Source organism: Pseudophryne corroboree, chromosome 5, assembly GCF_028390025.1.
Source record: "Pseudophryne corroboree isolate aPseCor3 chromosome 5, aPseCor3.hap2, whole genome shotgun sequence".
NCBI lineage: Eukaryota > Metazoa > Chordata > Amphibia > Anura > Myobatrachidae > Pseudophryne > Pseudophryne corroboree.
In genome coordinates this window covers 67,418,358-67,439,203 of record NC_086448.1, presented here as the reverse complement: position 1 = coordinate 67,439,203, position 20,846 = coordinate 67,418,358, and the positions used below count along the sequence as shown (strand labels likewise).

The window sequence follows — 20,846 nt, the reverse complement described above, 5'->3', positions numbered from 1 at the left end:
GCTGTACTGAGAATATATGCCCATTCACATCAGTCCTTGCCCCAGTGGAGCTTACAATCTATATTCCCCATCACATGTACACACAGACACATTCACGCTAGGGTTCATTTTTTTGTTGGGAGCCAATTGGATAGTGAGAGGATAACGGAGTACCCGGAGGAAACCCACGCCAAGTACAGGGAGAATACACAAACTCCACACAGTTAGGGCCATGGTGGGATTCGAACCCATGACCTCAGTGCTGTAAGGCAGTAATGCTAACCATTACACCATCCGTACTGCCCAAAAAAATAAAAAATTCTTATTTTTAGTTCTGTCACCTGTGTTTTCCAAACCCAAAGCCTCGACCGAGGTCAGGTTACCTACCTTTTTACGTAATAACTTCGTGTGCGGGTGAGAGCAGAAGCTCGCCCTGGACATGGTCTCTCAAAGTCGCTTTGCCTGGCAGGCGCAGTGACTGGTACTTCTGTTGGTGGCAGTTTACCGCATGGATTTACCACACGCTGAAGTAATCAATAAAGGTGTCACGGGGCAGCGTTCTCAGATTGGCGTATCTGGAGAATCGCAGCACGGAGAATCGTGACAAACAATAAACTGTTTATTTGTGCGGTTAAGAGTAAACCATACAATGTGGGGGACAGCAGTACTGTGCGTAACTATTATGGTAACACTTGCAAAGACCACCATTTACTAATCAATAATGATATGGCAAACACAGCAACGACTCACACCGCTGTACATAGGAATCCTAAGATACCAAAATTCTATGAATATCCATAATCTATGCAAACATTACAATAGTGCACAATTGCTATACAGTAGATGTCCACCTGAACAAACTATTCAACTTTAAAGCCGTAACCCCATGATTGTTTCTTCAGGCTGATATATAAAAATATTTCCGTGGCAACCACAGTCAGATGGCACATCATGTAGAGGCAGAGGTACTAAGCCTTAAAGAGTGATAAAGTGGAGAGAGAAAAGTGCCAACTAATCAGCTCCTGTCATTTTTCAAACACAGCTTGTAAAATGTCAGTTAGGAGCCGATTGGCTGGTACTTTATCACTCTCCAAGGCTTTAGTGCATCTGCCCCACAGTGAGAATAGACATTTTGGAACATCCCTCTGCGCTCTATCTGTCCTGCATGCTGTAAAAACTCCCCGCTTCTGACTTCACATGACACGCTGAGAGCAGTGTGCCCACGTCTGTGAAATCGGCTATCACATGTTGCACCCTCCAGAAAGATTCTGCAAAAGGTGAAAACGACGGCAGCCAAGAAAACTGCATGCTTAAGTAAGGTACTTAAATTGCTATTTTAAAAAGTGCCTCTTAAGTAATACCCCTTTCACACCAAATCTTTGATTTGACCTGGGATTTGGAACACAATTCTAATCCAGGTCAGACCTGTTCACACCGCAGGCTCCAACCAGAGTTATTTCCGGGTCGGTGCCGTTTACAGTGCACACAGGTGCAGTGTTAAATGTTCTGCAGGCGACTGGAGATGACATCATCTAGTGATCCAGGTCTTCCTATACTATAAATGTGAACCTGGAGGGACCATACATACTGCCCCGTTACATGGGTCGTATGGGTGCCCAGTCCAGGTCGCTACCCGGGTTGGATTCCCGGGTCACTTGGCCAGGGTTTTTGGGGGGGTTTTTAGGATCCTTTCGCACCGAGCCGTGGCCCAGGTTAACCCAAGCTGAAACGGCGTTGTGAAAGGAGTATGAGATTACTCCAAAGAGATGTGGAAAATAACACACCTACAATGCAGACATTCCAAAAAGCAGAGATGCATAAAACATTTATATCTATTGGTTATGATGTAAAGTTTACATTGCAGTTAAATCAAAATTTATCAAAACAAAATTGGTTCCATGGATTTAAACATGTAGAATGGGAGGGAGCAGTAATGGGAGGTCTTGTAGCAATAGGTGTACTTTTACATGTAGAGAATAATATACTCATCGTTTAGGACGGCAGATACAGAACTCACACAATCGTGCATTACAGAACAGTGGGGCAGATGTATTAACCTGGAGAAAGCATAAGGAAGTGATAAAGCAGTGATAAGTTCAAGGTGATAAACGCACCAGCCAATCAGCTCCAATATGTCAATTAAACAATTAGGAGCTGATTGGCTGGTGCGTTATCACCTTGCATTTATCACTGGTTTATCACTTCCTTATGCCTTCTCCAGGTTAATACATCTGCCCCATTGCTGCTTCACACTCAGTACAGTTGTGTAGAAAACAATTGCACAGCTTACAGAAGACAATGCCAACTCCTGGGTAAGTATACCAACCGGAAAACTCAGTAAGTGAATTAAAAAACAGGCAGCTACCTGCAGTGGGCGATGTACCACCTCCCTCCTCTGTCAGAGTCATTCAGACAGAGACGTATGTGCTAAACAGGAGCCTGCAAGAGGACGTGAGTACTGTACAGTATCATTCTAGCCAAGGATCCTGCTTCCAGAGACAGATACTCCGATATAACAATGCTCAGAACGCCGCAAGCAATCTGTCATACAGGTACATGGGACATTATTCTGGTGCCGCTGTCAGCTCCTATTACAGTTTATGTAAAACAATAATAAAACTTGCAGGATAAGGATGATCATGACTATGGGAAAGACATTTTCTATAATATTATGTTACATTATCTATATCTATAAAGCATGGTATACTGACAGGAAACTCACTAACATGTATGGACACATTACATCACATTTTTACCCAACGACCACACAATTAGGCCTCATGCATCACAATGCAAATCCAGGCGTATATTCTGTGTATACAGTAACACTGCTTATAGTGACGCTGCTCACAGAAAAGCAGCGCATCCCCACCTGCCAGCAGCGCATCCCCGCCTCACCGACAGCGGCGCATCCCCGCCTCACTGACACATTCCTCTTCACTGACCGCAGCGCATCCCCGCCTCGCCGACAGCAGCGCATCCCCGCCTCACTGACGCATGGACATCTCCGACCCACCAACAGCAGCACATCCCCACCTCACTGACGGCGGCGCATCAACACCTCACTGACCGCGGCGCATCCGTGCATCACTGACCGCAGCGCACCCCCGCCTCACTGATCGCAGAGCACCCCCGCCTCACTGATCGCAGCGCACCCCCGCCTCACTGACCGCAGCGCACCCCCGCCTCACTGACCGCAGCGCACCCCCGCCTCACTGATGCCTGGACATCCCCGCCTCACTGACAGTAGCGCACCCCCGCCTCACTGACAGCAGCGCATCCCCGCCTCACTGAAACATGGACATCTCCGCCCCACCGACAGCAGCACATCCCCATCTCACTGACAGCAGCGCATTCCCGCCTTATTGACAGCAGCGCATCCCCTGCCTCACTGACAGCAGCGCACCCCCGCCTCACTGATGCCTGGACATCCCCGCCTCACTGACAGCAGCGCACCCCCGCCTCACTGACAGCAGCGCATCCCCGCCTCACTGAAACATGGACATCTCCGCCCCACCGACAGCAGCACATCCCCGCCTCACTGACAGCAGCGCACCCCCGCCTCACTGACAGCAGCGCACCCCCGCCTCACTGACAGCAGCGCACCCCCGCCTCACTGATGCCTGGACATCCCCGCCTCACTGACAGCAGCGCACCCCCGCCTCACTGATGCCTGGACATCCCCGCCTCACTGACAGTAGCACATCACAGAATACAGAAAAGTGCTTACCCCGAGTATTTGTGGCCATGTCGGCTACTTTTTGGAAGGCATCCAGGAATGCTGCGGCAGCCACCACCGTAGTGCTGTAAAAAAACACAACAAAAAAACAAACAAAAAAAACAGCATTTAGACAGCAAGCTCTTTACAGTAGTTCATAGTCTCTGCATGATGAATCAGCAAATCTCCATAATACTGTAGACATGCTGTAAGCTGTAACACATGCGTTCCTTTGTGGATGAGATTGCACAGGCTGCTTTGTTGCCATTAGAACATACTTGTCTATATGTTGTGAGAGAGCGCATTGGGGTTAGCAGCTTATTTCACAAATGATTACTCTATGGGGCCAATTCAGACCTGATTGCTGTTGCGCGTTTTCGCACAGCGGGCGATCAGGTCTGAACTGCGCATGCGCAGGCACCGCAGTGCACCGGCGCATGCCAGAGATGCGATCGACATCTCTGCCCAGCGATCACGTCTGCCTGACTGACAGGCAGAGGCATTCGCTGGGCGGGAGGGGGCGGGTCGGCGGCATTGGGCCGCGGCAGCTACAAGACGTCACATGCAGTCGCTGCGACGCGAAAAGCGAGGGGTAGCTCCCTGCCAGCGTGCAGGAGCTGTGCTAGCTGGGAGCTACTCTTCAAGTACAAAAGCTTAGCCGGCGTGCAATGCTTTTGTACCTGTGCGGCGGGGGGAGAGCCTGACATGCGGGGCGGACTAGCCCTGCGCTGGGCGTCCCCCTGCATGTCAGGGTGGCTGATCGCAGGTCTGAATTAGCCCCTATGTGCATTGTGTTGTTCATTCTCCATGTCATTTTTTTCATGGAGTGCAGTACCCTCGTCTGGCCTGCATATGTCACTGTTGCAACTGCAGCACATGGCGAGCACTGAGCAGACGTCTACCTGCCTCTAAACACAGCAGTGCAAATAGAATAGATATTAGTGTCAATATTTTACTTGAACAATTGAAATTTACTGCAGACTAGACATGACGGGGCAGACGCGTCGAACGTTGCCATGTTCAGAAAATGAATGCACACAAATAATAAGAATTTACTTACCGATAATTCTATTTCTCGGAGTCCGTAGTGGATGCTGGGGTTCCTGAAAGGACCATGGGGAATAGCGGCTCCGCAGGAGACAGGGCACAAAAAAGTAAAGCTTTAGGATCAGGTGGTGTGCACTGGCTCCTCCCCCTATGACCCTCCTCCAAGCCAGTTAGGTACTGTGCCCGGACGAGCGTACACAATAAGGGAGGAATTTTGAATCCCGGGTAAGACTCATACCAGCCACACCAATCACACCGTACAACTTGTGATCTAAACCCAGTTAACAGTATGATAACAGCGGAGCCTCTGAAAAGATGGCTCACAACAATAATAACCCGATTTTTGTAACTATGTACAACTATTGCAGATAATCCGCACTTGGGATGGGCGCCCAGCATCCACTACGGACTCCGAGAAATAGAATTATCGGTAAGTAAATTCTTATTTTCTCTATCGTCCTAGTGGATGCTGGGGTTCCTGAAAGGACCATGGGGATTATACCAAAGCTCCCAAACGGGCGGGAGAGTGCGGATGACTCTGCAGCACCGAATGAGAGAACTCCAGGTCCTCTTTTGCCAGGATATCAAATTTGTAGAAATTTACAAACGTGTTCTCCCCTGACCACGTAGCTGCTCGGCAGAGTTGTAATGCCGAGACCTCTCGGGCAGCCGCCCAAGATGAGCCCACCTTCCTTGTGGAATGGGCCTTAACCGATTTAGACTGTGGCAGGCCTGCCTCAGAATGTGCAAGTTGAATTGTGTTACAAATCCAACGAGCAATCGACTGCTTAAAAGCAGGCGCACCCAACTTGTTGGGTGCATACAGTATAAACAGCGAGTCAGATTTTCTGACTCCAGCTGTCCTGGAACATATTTTCAGGGCCCTGACAACTTCTAGCAACTTGGAGTCCTCCAAGTCCCTAGTAGGTGCAAGGCACCACAATAAGCTGGTTCAGGTGAAACACTGACACCACCTTAGGGAGAGAACTGGGGACGAGTCCGCAGCTCTGCCCTGTCCGAATGGACAAACAGATATGGGCTTTTTTGAGAAAAAACCACCAATTTGACACTCGCCTGGTCCAGGCCAGGGCCAAGAGCATGGTCACTTTTTATGTGAGATGCTTCAAATCCACATATTTGACTGGTTTTAAACCAATGTGATTTGAGGAATCCCAGAACTACGTTGAGATCCCACAGTGCCACTGGAGGCACAAAAAAGGGTTTTGTATATGCAATACTCCCTTGACAAACTTCTGGACTTCAGGAACTGAAGCCAATTCTTTCTGGAAGAAAATTTACAGGGCCGAATTTGAACCTTAATGGACCCCAATTTGAGGCCCATAGACACTCCTGTTTGCAGGAAATGCAGGAAACGACCGAGTTGAAATTTCTTTGTGGGGCCTTCCTGGCCTCACACCACGCAACATATTTTCGCCACACGTGGTGATAATGTTGTGCGGTCACCTCCTTTCTGGCTTTGACCAGGGTAGGAATGACCTCTTCCGGAATGCCTTTTTTCCCTTAGGATCCGGCTTTCCATCTCCATGCCGACAAACGCAGCTGCGGTAAGTCTTGGAACAGACATGGTACTTGCTGAAGCAAGTCCCTTCTTAGCGGCAGAGGCCATAAGACCTCTGTAAGCATCTCTTGAAGTTCCGGGTACCAAGTCCTCCTTGGCCAATCCGGAGCCATGAGTATAGTTCTTACTCCTCTACGTCTTATAATTCTCAGCACCTTAGGTATGAGAAGCAGAGGAGGGAACACATACACCGACTGGTACACCCACGGTGTTACCAGAACGTCCACATCTATTGCCTGAGGGTCTCTTGACCTGGCGCAATACCTGTCCCGTTTTTTGTTCAGACGGGACGCCATCATGTCCACCTTTGGTATTTCCCAACGGTTTACAATCATGTGGAAAAAACTTCTCAATGAAGTTTCCACTCTCCCCGGTGGAGGTCGTGCTGAGGAAGTCTGCTTCCCAGTTTCCATTCCCGGGATGAAAAACTGCTGACAGTGTTATCACATGATTTTCCGCCCAGCGAAAAGTCCTTGCAGTTTCTGCCATTGCCCTCCTGCTTCTTGTGTCGCCCTGTCTGTTTACGTGGGCGACTGCCGTGATGTTTTTCCCACTGGATCAATACCGGCTGACCTTGAAGCAGAGGTCTTGCTAAGCTTAGAGCATTATAAATTTACCCTTAGCTCCATTATATTTATGTGGAGAAAAGTCTCCATACTTGATCACACTCCCTGGAAATTTTTCCCTTGTGTGACTGCTCCCCAGCCTCTCAGGCTGGGCTCCGTGGTTACCAGCATCCAATCCTGAATGCCGAATCTGCGGCCCTCTAGAAGATGAGCACTCTATAACCACCACAGGAGACACACCCTTGTCCTTGGATATTGGGTTATCCGCTGATGCATCTGAAGATGCGATCCGGACCATTTGTCCAGCAGATCCCACTGAAAAGTTCTTACGTGAAATCTGCCGAATGGAATTGCTTCGTAGGAAGCCACCATTTTTACCAGGACCCTTGTGCAATGATGCACTGTTTTTAGGAGGTTCCTGACTTGCTCGGATAACTCCCTGGCTTTCTCTTCCGGGAGAAACACCTTTTTCTGGACTGTGTCCAGAATCATCCCTAGGCACAGCAGACGTGTCGTCGGGATCAGCTGCGATTTTGGAATATTTAGAATCCACCCGTGCTGATTGTAGCAGTATCCGAGATAGTGCTACTCCGACCTCCAACTGTTCCCTGGACTATGCCCCTATCAGGAGATCGTCCAAGTAAGGGATAATTTAGACGCCTTTTCTTCGAAGAAGAATCATCAATTCGGCCATTACCTTGGTAAAGACCCCGGGGTGCCGTGGACAATCCAAACGGCAGCGTCTGAAACTGATAGTGACAGTTCTGCACCACGAACCTGAGGTACCCTTAGTGAGAAGGGCAAATTTGGGACATAGAGGTAAGCATCCCTGATGTCCCGGGACACTATATAGTCCCCTTCTTCCTGGTTCGTTATCACTGCTCTGAGTGGCTTCATCTTAATTTGAACCTTTGTAAGTGTTCAAAAAAAAATTTTTAGAATAAGTCTCACCTAGCCTTCTGGCTTCAGTACCACAATATAGTGTGGAATAATACCCCTTTTCTGTAGTAGGAGGGGTAATTTAATTGTCACCTGCTGGGAATACAGCTTGTGAATTTTTTCCCATACTACCTCCTTGTCGGAGGGAGACTTGGTAAAGCAGACTTCAGGAGCCTGCGAAGGGGAAACGTCTCGACATTCCCATCTGTACCCCCGGGATACTACTTGTAGGATCCAGGGGTCCTGTACGGTCTCAGCGCCATGCTGAGAACTTGTCAGACGCGGTGAAACGCTTCTGTTCCTGGGAATAGGCTGCCTGCTGCAGTCTTCTTCCCTTTCCTCTATCCCTGGGCAGATATGATCTTATAGGGACGAGAGGACTGAGGCTGAAAAGACGGTGTCTTTTTCTGCAGAGATGTGACTTAGGGTAAAAAACGGTGGATTTTCCAGCAGTTGCCGTGACCACCAGGTCCGATGGACCGACCCCAAACAAGTCCTCTTCCTTTATACGGCCATACTGTGCCGTTTGGAATCTGCATCACCTGACCACTGTCGTGTCCATAACATCTTCTGGCAGTTATGGACATCGCGTTTATTCATGATGCCAGAGTGCAAATATCCCTCTGTGCATCTCGCATATATAGAAATGCTCTATAGTCAATAAAATACTGTCCCTGTCAAGGGTATCAATATTTTTAGTCAGGGAATCCGACCAAGCCACCCTAGCTCTGCACATCCAGGCTGAGGCGATCGCTGGCCGCAGTATAACACCAGTATGTGTGTATATACTTTTTATTATATTTTCCAGCCTTGTCAGCTGGTCCTTGAGGACGGCCCTATCTATAGACGGTACCGCCACTTGTTTTGATAAGCGTGTGAGCGCCTTATCCACCTTAAGGGGTGTTTCCCAACGCGCCCTAACTTCTGGCGGGAAAGGGTATACCGCCCATAATTTTCTATCGGGGGGAACCCACGCATCATCACACACTTTATTTAATTTATCTGATTCAGGAAAAACTATGGTAGTTTTTTCACATCCCACATAATACCCTCTTTTGTGGTACTTGTAGTATCAGAAATACGTAACACCTCCTTCATTGCCTTTAACGTGTGGCCCTAATAAGGAATACGTTTGTTTATTCACCGTCGACACTGGATTCAGTGTCCCTGTCTGTGTCTGTGTCGACCGACTAAAGTAAACGGGCGTTTTAAAACCCTTGACGGTGTTTTTGAGACGTCTGGACCGTACTAATTGTTTGTCGGCCGTCTCATGTCGTCAACCGACCTTGCAGCGTGTTGACATTATCACGTAATTTCCTAAATAAGCCATCCATTCCGGTGTCGACTCCCTAGAGAGTGACATCACCATTACAGGCAATTGCTCCGCCTCCTCACCAACATCGTCCTCCTACCTGTCGACACACACGTACCGACACACAGCACACACACAGGGAATGCTCTGATAGAGGACAGGACCCACTAGCCCTTTGGAGAGACAGAGGGAGAGTTTGCCAGCACACACCAAAAACGCTATAATTATATAGGGACAACCTTATATAAGCGTTTTCCCTTATAGCATCTTAATATATATATAAGCATATCGCCAAATTAGTGCCCCCCCTCTCTGTTTTAACCCTGTTTCTGTAGTGCAGTGCAGGGGAGAGCCTGGGAGCCTTCCCTCCAGCCTTTCTGTGAGGGAAAATGGCGCTGTGTGCTGAGGAGATAGGCCCCGCCCCTTTTTCGGCGGCCTCGTCTCCCGCTCTTAACGGATTCTGGCAGGGGTTAAATATCTCCATATAGCCTCCGGAGGCTATATGTGAGGTATTTTTAGCCAAAATAGGTATTCATTTGCCTCCCAGGGCGCCCCCCTCCCAGCGCCCTGCACCCTCAGTGACTGCCGTGTGAAGTGTGCTGAGAGGAAAATGGCGCACAGCTGCAGTGCTGTGCGCTACCTTTAGAAGACTGAGGAGTCTTCAGCCGCCGATTCTGGACCTCTTCTTACTTCAGCATCTGCAAGGGGGCCGGCGGCAAGGCTCCGGTGACCATCCAGGCTGTACCTGTGATCGTCCCTCTGGAGCTGATGTCCAGTAGCCAAGAAGCCAATCCATCCTGCACGCAGGTGAGTTCACTTCTTCTCCCCTAAGTCCCTCGTTGCAGTGATCCTGTTGCCAGCAGGACTCACTGTAAAATAAAAAACCTAAGCAGCTCTTTAGGAGAGCCACCTAGATTGCACCCTTCGCGGCCGGGCACAAATATCTAACTGGCTTGGAGGAGGGTCATAGGGGGAGGAGCCAGTGCACACCACCTGATCCTAAAGCTTTACTTTTTTGTGCCCTGTCTCCTGCGGAGCCGCTATTCCCCATGGTCCTTTCAGGAACCCCAGCATCCACTAGGACGATAGAGAAATATGCTTTCCGATCGTATCTGCACTGGCGGCAGGAGAGGTGTAACGGGGAAGGGAATGTAAGAGCAATGGAAGGGATGATCTCACAGAGGCAGAGCTCAGTAAATGGGGCCCACGCACACCAGCACATACGTGTATAAATATCTGCATATCATTGGAAATACGCTACATTACCAAAAACATACCTGTCCACGTCTCAGTGGAGGGGGTCATTTTTGTTCTCAGGGGGGGCCGATGTGTTAAGCCTTTGAGAGAGATAAAGTACCAGCCACTCAGCTCCTAACTGCCATGTTACAGGCTGTGTTTGAAACACGACAGGAGGGGATTGGCTGACACTTTATCCCTCTCCGCTTTATCACGTTCTAAAGCTGGGTACACACTAGGCGATTTCTGTAATAATGTGGGCGAGTCCGACGATAAAACCAACCAGCGTGTACGCTCTGTGTCGCTGATGATACGCGTCGCCAGTGACATCCTCCGTCGGACCTGCATGCATCGGACCTGCGACATCGCACTTGATGCCGAAAACCCAGCCAGGTCACTTCGCCGCCGATGTCGTGCTGGGTACACATTGTCTAATGTGTACCCAGATTAAGGCTTAGTACTTCTGCCCCAGGGTGAGAGGTATCAAACCTTGGAGAGAGATAAAGTACGCCCTCTAACTGCCAAGTTACAGGCTGTGTTTGAAAATGAATGGAGTTGATTGGTTGTTACTTTCTCTCTCTCTCCAAGGCTCAGTATATCTGCCCCTTTGTCTCTCTCCAAGGTTTGGTACATCTCCCCCTATGTGAGGTCACTGCTTCTAGGGAACTGGTAGAATGAATAGTGCCTCAGCACCACAGAACGGCAGCCTCTGTTTTGTGTGGGAAACCGGTACATTTTGAGGCTTACATCTCAGGATGTTTGGACGGAAGAGACATACATTACTTAACCCTTTATGACCCACTGCATGTTTCCAGTGTATCCCAGTGAGGACAGTGGCAAAGCAGACGAATGAGGTCCTAAGTAAGCCATCAAAATTATAATATGGTCATTTGGACCCAATGTCCATCATAACAACCCTTTAGACTGTAAGCTCTCGCAAGCAGGTCCCTCTTCCCACATGAACATGGGATTTGAATGGCAACTGTTTAAACAATACAGTCTAGGCCAGTGGTCCCCAACCACAGTTCCCAAGGCACACTAACAGTCCAGGTTTTCAGGATAGCCTTACTTGAGCACAGGTGACTTAATTAGTACCTCAGGTATTTTGGGTATCCGGTCTCTAGATCGACCACAGTTAGGTCGACAGGGTCTAGGTCGACCACTGTTGGTCGACATTCATTAGGACGACATGGTTTCTAAATCGACATGTACTAGGTCAACATGACAAAAAGTCGGCATGAGTTTCACTTTTTTTTTTTTTTTTTTACTTTTTCATACTTTACGATCCACGTGGACTACGATTGAGAACGGTAACCTGCCTGAACGCGAAGGGACGCGGTGCACTAATTGGGGTTCCCGGTCACTCTACGAAGAAAACACCAATTTTTTTTTTAAACTCATGTCGGCCTTTTGTCATATCGACCTAGTACATATCGACATAATGCTTATGTCAACCTATTCCAGGTGTCGACTTCGTTACTGTGACCAATATCGATCGACCTAGACACTGTCCACCTAAGTCTGGTCGACTCTATGATCCACACCCACCATTTTGATTTAAACATCTTTGCTCAAGCATGGATATCAGTAAAACCTGGACTGTTATTACGCCTTTACGACAGACATTGGGAATCACTGGTCTAGGCAACACATTTTTTAATAATGTCCATTTAAATGGACAAGGGGTCACAAAGGGTCAAAGGGGCCTCGCTGGGTGGTATTTCAGTGTTGTGCATGTACAGTAGCATATATATTAGGTACGTCTGCAGAGATGCTCCGCAATAGTATTAATTCCAGTGCTCTAGATGGGGTTAAATAATGCCTCCAGTTGGCACAGGCTGTAAATCTTTGCACAGACATCAAGCACTGATTCCTATTAGTATTACAGGGACAGAAGCCTTTATTTTATTGCCAAGCAGAAATGTAAATACATTAGCCCAACAGCTGCATTGGGAGAAAGAATTGCCAGGCAGCATCTTGGTATTTTTCCCTCTTTGCCCTTTTTAGACTAAACCAGTCAGCGCGGCCCAGCTCCGATGTTACCATGGAGACAGATCTGCCCATCTATTGAAGGAGCCGTGGAGTTGCTGTGCGGGGAGAATTGCGCATGAAAGACGTCAGCTGCCCCCTCCCTTCACAGCGACCCAGTTACAGAGAGCGACGGCTAGCGCTTTCATTGACAAATTGTCCAGGCTCCCAGCTGTCAGAGGACTTCAACGCCGGTCATCTGCAGCACAATGCAGCCCAGGAAATTCTCATTGCTGGCACGGGAAACAGATCCGTGTACAGTCCAACCAAATAAAAAGAAATAGAGTGTTTGAAAAATGACAGTTTGGAGCCGATTGGTTGGTACTTTGTCTCCCACCAAGTTTTGATTAATCTCCCCCTTTGACTTGGGAGAGAAGCATTTTAAATGTGCACATTATACTCTGTTGTTGGGTCTATTGAGGTTATCAGCAAGAGGCCACATTATAATTGCTTTTTATAGAGAACAACATTCTTCTCCCTTTCTCCATTCTTGCAATACACTGCAGCAACTCCAAACTCTTCACAATAAAAGCAATACTGCCTGGACAATCTGAACGTAGGTGCGCTCTGTTTTAGGGATGGCCACAGCTGCCGTACCTCTCACCTCATCCTGCTACCACCTACCCATATGTTTGTTTGTTTTATTTTTTTTTGGGGGGCGGTCTTGTGTTTTGTTTTTGTATTTATTAATATTCCACTTGTCTGGTAGTGAACGGCCAGGCGTAGGACCACACAAACGTAACTCACCGAAGCTGAGACTGGAGTTTTCCAGCTTTGTTGATGAAATCTTCCCAAACCGGATAACTTCCCTAGAAGAAAGGTAAAAAACAAAACAAAAAAAACAATCCGGTTATTTTTTTGTGTGGTCAACATTCCATGTTTATACTGTAGAAATCATTATCATATAGTGACCCAATGCGCTACCATAGTGACCCACTGTGCCCATTATCCAGGGACAGTCCCCAGTTTTTAATATTTGGCAAATTAATCTAGTGTTTTTTTGTTTTGTTTTTAGTGTTCCCCTTTAAAAGAAATCAGATGCTTTATGTGTCAATGTGATTCACCTTTGCTTCTTTGTGAAGCTAGCGCTCATTATTATTACTAGGATTAATTGAAAGGTCGCTGCGTGCCATGTCTGGGTGATAAGACGTTATTCTGTGTACGCCAGGACAACGGGCACTCTCTGTCTATGACTGCTGGGCTGCCTGAGAGCGCAGTCCTAGTTTATACCTTTGACTTTGATTTTTAACAGGAGATAAACAGAACTTTGTGAAATGTACTTCAGCCCTGGAAAATAGATTTCCCGAAAGCAGCTTTTCCCTGTGTTCCAGAATAAATTCCAATCACACCCTTTGGCCAAACAGATGAATAATGGACACCCAAAATAACTGAACTCCCCCCTCGGTGTTCAACCCCCGAGAGGTAGTTGCAGAACAGAACAGCCTGATAGCTGCTCCAGGTGGAGGAAGGCGGGGCAATATTGCTAGAACTTGGGGGAGATGAAAGGGAAGTCCCGCCTCAGCAGTGATGCTGCAGTGTCTGCTGCCCGGCGGCCATTTTGGAGTCCCCCTTCGTTTTGGCAGGGCGCCTCTTTTGGGTCGGAACAATTTCAGTAGGGATCCGGGAGTAGTGTAATATGTGCACCAGTTCCGAACACTTCTCTCCACCATTTGTGCCCAAGCATTATATGCCTTTCACTCGCTGTATCCCAGGTGTGTGCTCTGTAGAATAGGTACTAAGAAATGTGCAGTATTCCTGTGTAAAGCCTCCATTCGAAGTCCATAGGGGCCTTCCTATTGCACTGGTACCAAGCAGTAATCATGCAGTCTGCGTAACGCTTAACACATCTTGCAAGGGTGGCAATAAATACCACGCAGAATGCATGTGGTGCTCTAATGTCCATACACAAAAAGTCCAATAAACTACCAAAAGCAAGCCCAAACTAAAATAGAAGAACAATAAAATGCGCCTGTACAGACTGAAAGATCAAAATAAATTACCAAAAACATAGGCCCAGATTTATCAAGCCTCGGAGAGTGATGAATAGTAGGGTGAGAAAGTACCAGCCAATCAGCTTCTAACTTCCATGTCACAGGCTGGATTTGAAAAATGACAGTTAGGAATCTGGGCCAGTGTCTGACATTTTAGACAGGGAACACCAGCAATCCTTCGCCAGTGGCTAACTCGGGGAGTCCTAGGTGCGATTGTCAGACACAAACTACCTCATCGCCATTAATCACTCAGACTGCAGATAATCTTCTACTGAATGATGCAGCACTTCTGGCCAGGGATTAAATGTCAGAGCACGCTACAGGGAACAAACACTGTCTGGTAATAACACGGAAAATAACACAAACAATAATATCAAGACTAATAAAACTTGGGAGTCAAAGCATGGATTACACAGCACTACGGACATCACCAATCCTGAGGACTCTCCCAAATATTTTGGGAGTCTCGGATACCTTTTGCCTCCACGTGGGGTCTGAACTGATACTATACTATTGCCACCAGTAATTTAGGGTCTGCACTGTACAAGTCACCGATATTTGGCTGTCTGCATATGAATAGCCAATAGACACTAGATATTTGGGGGTCTATAGTGTTAATTCTAACACCATGCACCTGTTACAACCCTTGCAGTTCATCTTTGCTGCTTGGGGTGACGCTCTGTGCTCTGGTGCTTCTAACACACTCTGGTCTGTACATCTGAGAATCCGACCAGAGTATTTTAATGGCACCAGAGCAGAGCGCGACACCCCGGGCAAGAAAAAGGAACTGCAAGAGTTGTCACAGCTGCACGGTGCTAAAATGAACGGGTCCAGGGTCGGACTGGCCCACAGGGATACCAGGGAAACCATCGGTAGGCCCCACTGCCTGAATGCCCACTCCTTCCTCTAGGGATCAGGTTCCAGACTATGCACTTGTATTATACATGGTAGATATGTTGCATTACACTGCACAAGACTATTGTGTATTTCAAGCCTCTGTGGTGGCTGGCCACACCCCCTTTGTAGGCTGGCCACACCATTAAGTATGGGCCCCTATCACTGCATCCCCCCAGTGGGCCCTTCATGCCCCAGTCCAACAATGAATGGGTCTGCCTTGAAAAGCCACCTGAGATTTAGAACGTCTGTACATTAAAATGCTCTCTGTATTGCCTATTAGTAACCAGAATGGCGTCTGTACGGTATACTGGTCATTAAAACGTTTGTGACTTCCGGTTCTGGCACTGATGTGAGCTGCAGCAGCCATGTGAGCTCCGTGGACGCCCCAGCCCCAGCTAGCCCGCACGCTGCGCATAGCGCACAGAGACCATCCCGGACCGCTCAGATACCTGTGGGGACTCTCCTGGCTCCTGATGGAGCGTTTTCTGGCAGCACCAGATGCGGCAAAGCCCCAAAAACAGCGCCCTGCCAAAACGAAGGGGGGACTCCAAAATGGCCACCGGGCAACAGACACAGCAGCAGGCCTGCAGACCGTGAGTTTTCTTCCTCCACTGTCTCCCCTGCAGACACAGACCTCACTCTGCATACTGCCCCCCCTGCACAGAAGCCTCATAAGCATACACCACAGGCTGAGGGTCCGATCACATATTCTGACATGGAAAAAGCTATCCAGGATTCCATTAACCCTATTATGGAGTCGCACGCTGCCAAAGTAACACAAGCTGTGCATGACATCAAGTCACAATTCAAACAGCTTTCCAAGAGGGTGCAAGCTAATGAACAGCGTCTTGGGGGGATTTCAAGATGTCTCAGATTTAAAGACGCAGTATACCTTTTTACAGAAATTCCATTACCAACTGCTTAATAAAATTGACGATCTTGAAAATAGAACCCGGCCAAATAACCTGAGAATTGTTGGACTGCCGGAGTCTCTTAAAGGGCCAGCACTCTTTACGTTTATTCAAGACACGCCGACTGATTTGTTAGATATCCAAGATTCCTGTAATGGAATGGTCATTGAGAGGGCCCATCACATTGGTCCTCCGAGGTCTGCACAGGATAACAGACCTAGGGCCGTTATTTTCCGCTGTCTTAACTATAGCCACAAGGACACTATCTGGTCCGCCTCTAGACGCAAACGGGATCTGCAATGGAATGATATAAGGATCTATATCTTCCAAGATTATTCTGCGGAAGTGGCCAGGGCGAAACGCGAGTTCACCCCACTTTGCTCCCGTCTTGCCAAATCAAACAGGAAATTTGCTCTTATATACACTGCTCGGCTGCGCTTATTCAAGGGGTCTTCATTTACGGACTTCTCCACTAAGGCTGATGCCGAAACCTATTTGAAAGAGGAGTAGTGCGACCGATCTTTACCGCACCTACATCCACCTGACTCTACCCCTGGGTACTGTACACTGCTATGACTCATCATGGCTTAGTTTCTCCTTACTCCCCTGACGATTTTTCATGTTCTGTTATACTTGTTTCCACCATGGTTTTTTCTCGCTAGGGGTCCCTGGATTCATTTTTGGGACAATGCAACTTTCCCCCGTCAGCGTATGTGGTCTATGAGTATTATGTTACCCATGATTTCTCAATTGATATGCTTTTTAAGGTGCTTCTCTTAAAATGATCTTGCAGTTTCTGATATATTTCTCTGTATACAAGCTATGCGTACTGTTTTTAAGTTATCGGGCAGGGGCAAGCCTGAAGTTTTCACCTAGTTCCCAATCTGGTGAACTATGCGCTAGTTAATGTTATTTCCGTACCCGAAGTGTATTATTACTGTTTATTCACTGATCCATCTCTTTCTGGATCTTATGTACTGTTTCCCGCCCCCCCCCCCCTTTTTCCCCAATGTTTTTTCCCTTTTGTGTCTCGTCCTGTCGGTTTATTATCTCCATTTCAGCACCATATTCTGTAGATTATGCATTTCCGGTTCTGGGTCTATATACTGCGATCTTCTCTGAGGTTGATGTACATCACCGAGAGTCATACCCTTCCTATGTTTTTGAATGGCTAATTTAAAATTTTGCACGTATAATGTTGGTGGATTTCATTCCCCTGCGAAGCGGAAGAAAATTTTGCTTTATTTGTCCAAATTACAAGTAGAGGTGGCTTTCCTCTAAGAGTCACATCTTCTTCCACCAGAGATACTAAAACTCAATACCTTAGGCTGGAGGGTGTTGGCGTCAGCTCCATTTAACACTAAGGCTCGTGGGGTACTCATTTTAGTTAGACACACTGTGCATATAGACCTTCATTCCTCTCAATCAGACCCCAATGGCAGGTTTCTCATTGTTGATGCCACTCTTGAAAACACTTGTTTCCTTCTCTGTAATGTATATGCCCCCAATGTTGATTCCCAATCCTTTTTTCTATCTATTGCCACTAAATTGCATCCGCATTCCCATAAACAGCTGGTACTTGCGGGTGATTTTAATTCTACCGTCTCCAATGCTCTTGATAGGAACATTAATCCTAGATCTAGCGCCCAATCCCTACATATGGCTTACCCTATTTGATGTCACAGCTGCATCTTGTTGATGTCTGGAGTGCTTGTCATCCCGTAGACCGTGACTATACCTGCTTATCGGCAGCTCATGGCACACTGTCGAGAACTGATTATTTATTTATATTTGCTTCTATGTTTAATAAAGTTCAGGATTCAAGGATTCAACCTGTATGTTTATCTGATAATGCGGTATGCTGGATGACACTCACCACCTTCCCTGATAGAGGCCCTATCAGGCAGTGGCGTTTTCCGTCTCACCTTGCCAGTTCCATTCAATTTAGGAATATGCTAGAGGCCTCATGGGCGGACTTTAAACACAATAATACCATACTTGCCTACCTGACCCTCTCCATGAGGGAGAAAATGCTCTGTTCCTGGACTTTCATAGTAATGTATGATTGCCATCACCTGTGATGAAACACCTTTCTTATCAATTAACTACAGTAGCTCACCACAGGTGATGGCAATCATACATTACCAGGAAAGTCCAGGAACAGAGCATTTTCTCCCTCATGGAGAGAGTCAGGTAGGCAAGTATGAGTAATACTGATTCGGAGGATGCTTCACCTCTCTGTACTGGCAGGTGTCTAAGCCTGTGCTCAGGGGCTCTATCATCTCGTTCACTTCTAAGCACAAGAGGGATACACAAGCTCTTTACCTTGACTCTCCATCAAAACTTACTAATGCCTATCAGGCATTCACACTAAACCAATCTTCGACTACTAAACAACTAAACTATGAACAAAAGTCCTTGTTTGATAAACTTGTAGCCCAAATCGAATCTAGACTAACATTTAGGTCTCAAAGTAAATTCCATAAATTTGGTAATCGATCTAGCAGATTGCTTTCTAATCTTTTAAAAGGCCAACACCCCCCAACGCTTGTCCGAGCTCTGAAGAAAGCTGATGGTACAGTGGTACATAATTGTAGCCAGGTGTCTGAGGTACTGCATTCTTATTATTCCTCATTGTATTCCGAACCCTCCATTGATCACCAACAACAACACTCTTTCTGGTCCTCCCTCACACTCCCCTCCCTATCTCCTGTCTCATCCCACACTTTACTGGCTCCCATTACTGAAGAGGAAGTACTGCACTCAATCAATTGCCTGAAAACGGGCAAGGCCCCTGGGGCAGCCCCTCATTTAGTCAAACCCCTCTGCGCCCTTTTTAACTTGCTGTTAACAGGGACCCCCCCAAGACTATTTCAATGCTGCGATTTTGAAAATTCTACACAAACCAGGTAGGGATCCCCTGCTTCCCAGTTCGTATAGACCCATTTCCTTATTAAATACGGATTACAAACTTTACACTAAAATTATGGCGGATTGGGTTTTTGCTTTTCTTACCTTCCCTTATTCAGGAGGACCAAACAGGTTTTATATGGGGTCGTCACTCTACGGTGAATGTGCACAAAATATTGGCTGTCATGCAGTGGTTGGAGACTTCGGGAAACCAGGAGCCCTATGCCCTTTTTGTCTCTGGATGCTGAAAAGGCTTTCGACCTAGTCACATGGGATCACAGGTTTGATACCATGCACAGGTTTGGGTTCCCGGATGCCTTCATCCATGCAGTGCGGCTTCTATATAACAATTCCTCATCCCAAATTCTTTCTAATAATTATCTTTCTTCTCAGATACCTCTTCATAGGGGAACCAGGCAAAGTTGTCCCCTCTCGCCTCTTATTTGCTATAGCCTTGGAGCCACTAGCCATTGCCTTACGTATAACACCCTTGTATACTGGTATTATCATTAAAACAACTGAAGTAAAACTCAGTTTATTTGCTGATGACATGCTATTGTTCATCTCAAAACCCCAATCCTCCATCCCTGCTATAAATCAAATTATAGAACACTTTGGTTCCTTCTCAGGCTTTAGAGTGAACTATGATAAATCCTATGTACTCCCCCTGGGCTCTGGCCGTTCTTCAAACCCCCCCCCCCCCCCCCCCCATCCTCTACGATGACACAATTTACAATTTGTCGTTCCCCGCTCAAATACTTAGGTATCATGATCCCCCCTACCTTGGACGCCCTTTATTCTGCAAATTTCCACCACATTTACTCCTCAGCGGAGAAAATGTTGAAGGGTTGAATAGATTTACCTTTGTCATTATCTGGTAGAGTTGTGGTTGTCAAGAACTTTGTTTTCCCCAAATTGTCTTACATTCTCCAAATGCTCCCACTACAACTATCCAAGTCAGATATACAACAGTTTGATTCTCTTTTCACACAAATTATTTGTCAGACATCCCTGCTTTTTCGAATGCTATGTTTCGCTACATTGCAGACTGGTTTTCTGGCGGCAGAGCCAGCCTTAGGCATAGGCAAACTAGGCAAATGCCTAGGGCATTTGGTATGCTTAGGGGCACCAGCAACTTCTGCTGATTAAAATGATATACGGCATGCCTATATTCTGTGTGTGACTGCGGCTGTATCTGCATACGAAATACTACATTGCAGTGTATTCCTGGAAATCACCGTAATGTAGCATTTCGTATGCAGATACAGCCGCCGTCGTACACAGAATATAGGCATGCTGCATATTATTTTAATCAGCAGAAGCTGCTTGTGCATCCTAGCCACATAGTAATGCAAATAAGATGCATTTTCAGAAACAAAAGGCGCCAGACGTTAGCAGAGCTGCCAGATGACTCATGCCAGGCATCTCCTGCAGAACTAGTGGCGGTGCTAGGGGGCACCAGCCAAAATCTTGCCTAGGGCATCATACTGGTTAGGGCCGGCTCTGTCTGGCGGCTTGGTATATACCCTCCCTGATATAGAAGAACACCTTTTTCACCCCTTTTCTCCAGCTGCCTTACTCCATACACCTACTGTACTTCACTGATTCCTTCGCATTTAAAGTCTAATGTACTCTTCTGCGACACTTATAGAGCATGGAAATCTATTAATAAACATCTGCACAGGAACTTCGCGAACTCCCCCTACACTACCTTTTGGGGTAATCCCCAATTT

At 47.1% G+C, this 20,846-nt stretch overlaps 1 protein-coding gene across 8 annotated transcripts in view; it reads right to left on the bottom strand.

Moving 5' to 3' along the window:
• The window catches only part of MTSS1 (MTSS I-BAR domain containing 1), a 277,949-nt gene that overhangs the window by 220,595 nt on the left and 36,508 nt on the right, over positions 1–20,846 (bottom strand). For all 8 annotated transcript variants that reach the window (XM_063921333.1, XM_063921338.1, XM_063921331.1 and 5 more), the window contains exons 2-3: positions 13,152–13,213; positions 3,710–3,783 (exon numbers count right to left, since the gene is read on the bottom strand). In XM_063921333.1, coding sequence (XP_063777403.1) covers positions 3,710–3,783; positions 13,152–13,213 — 136 coding nt within the window. The remainder of the gene's footprint in view (positions 1–3,709; positions 3,784–13,151; positions 13,214–20,846) is intronic.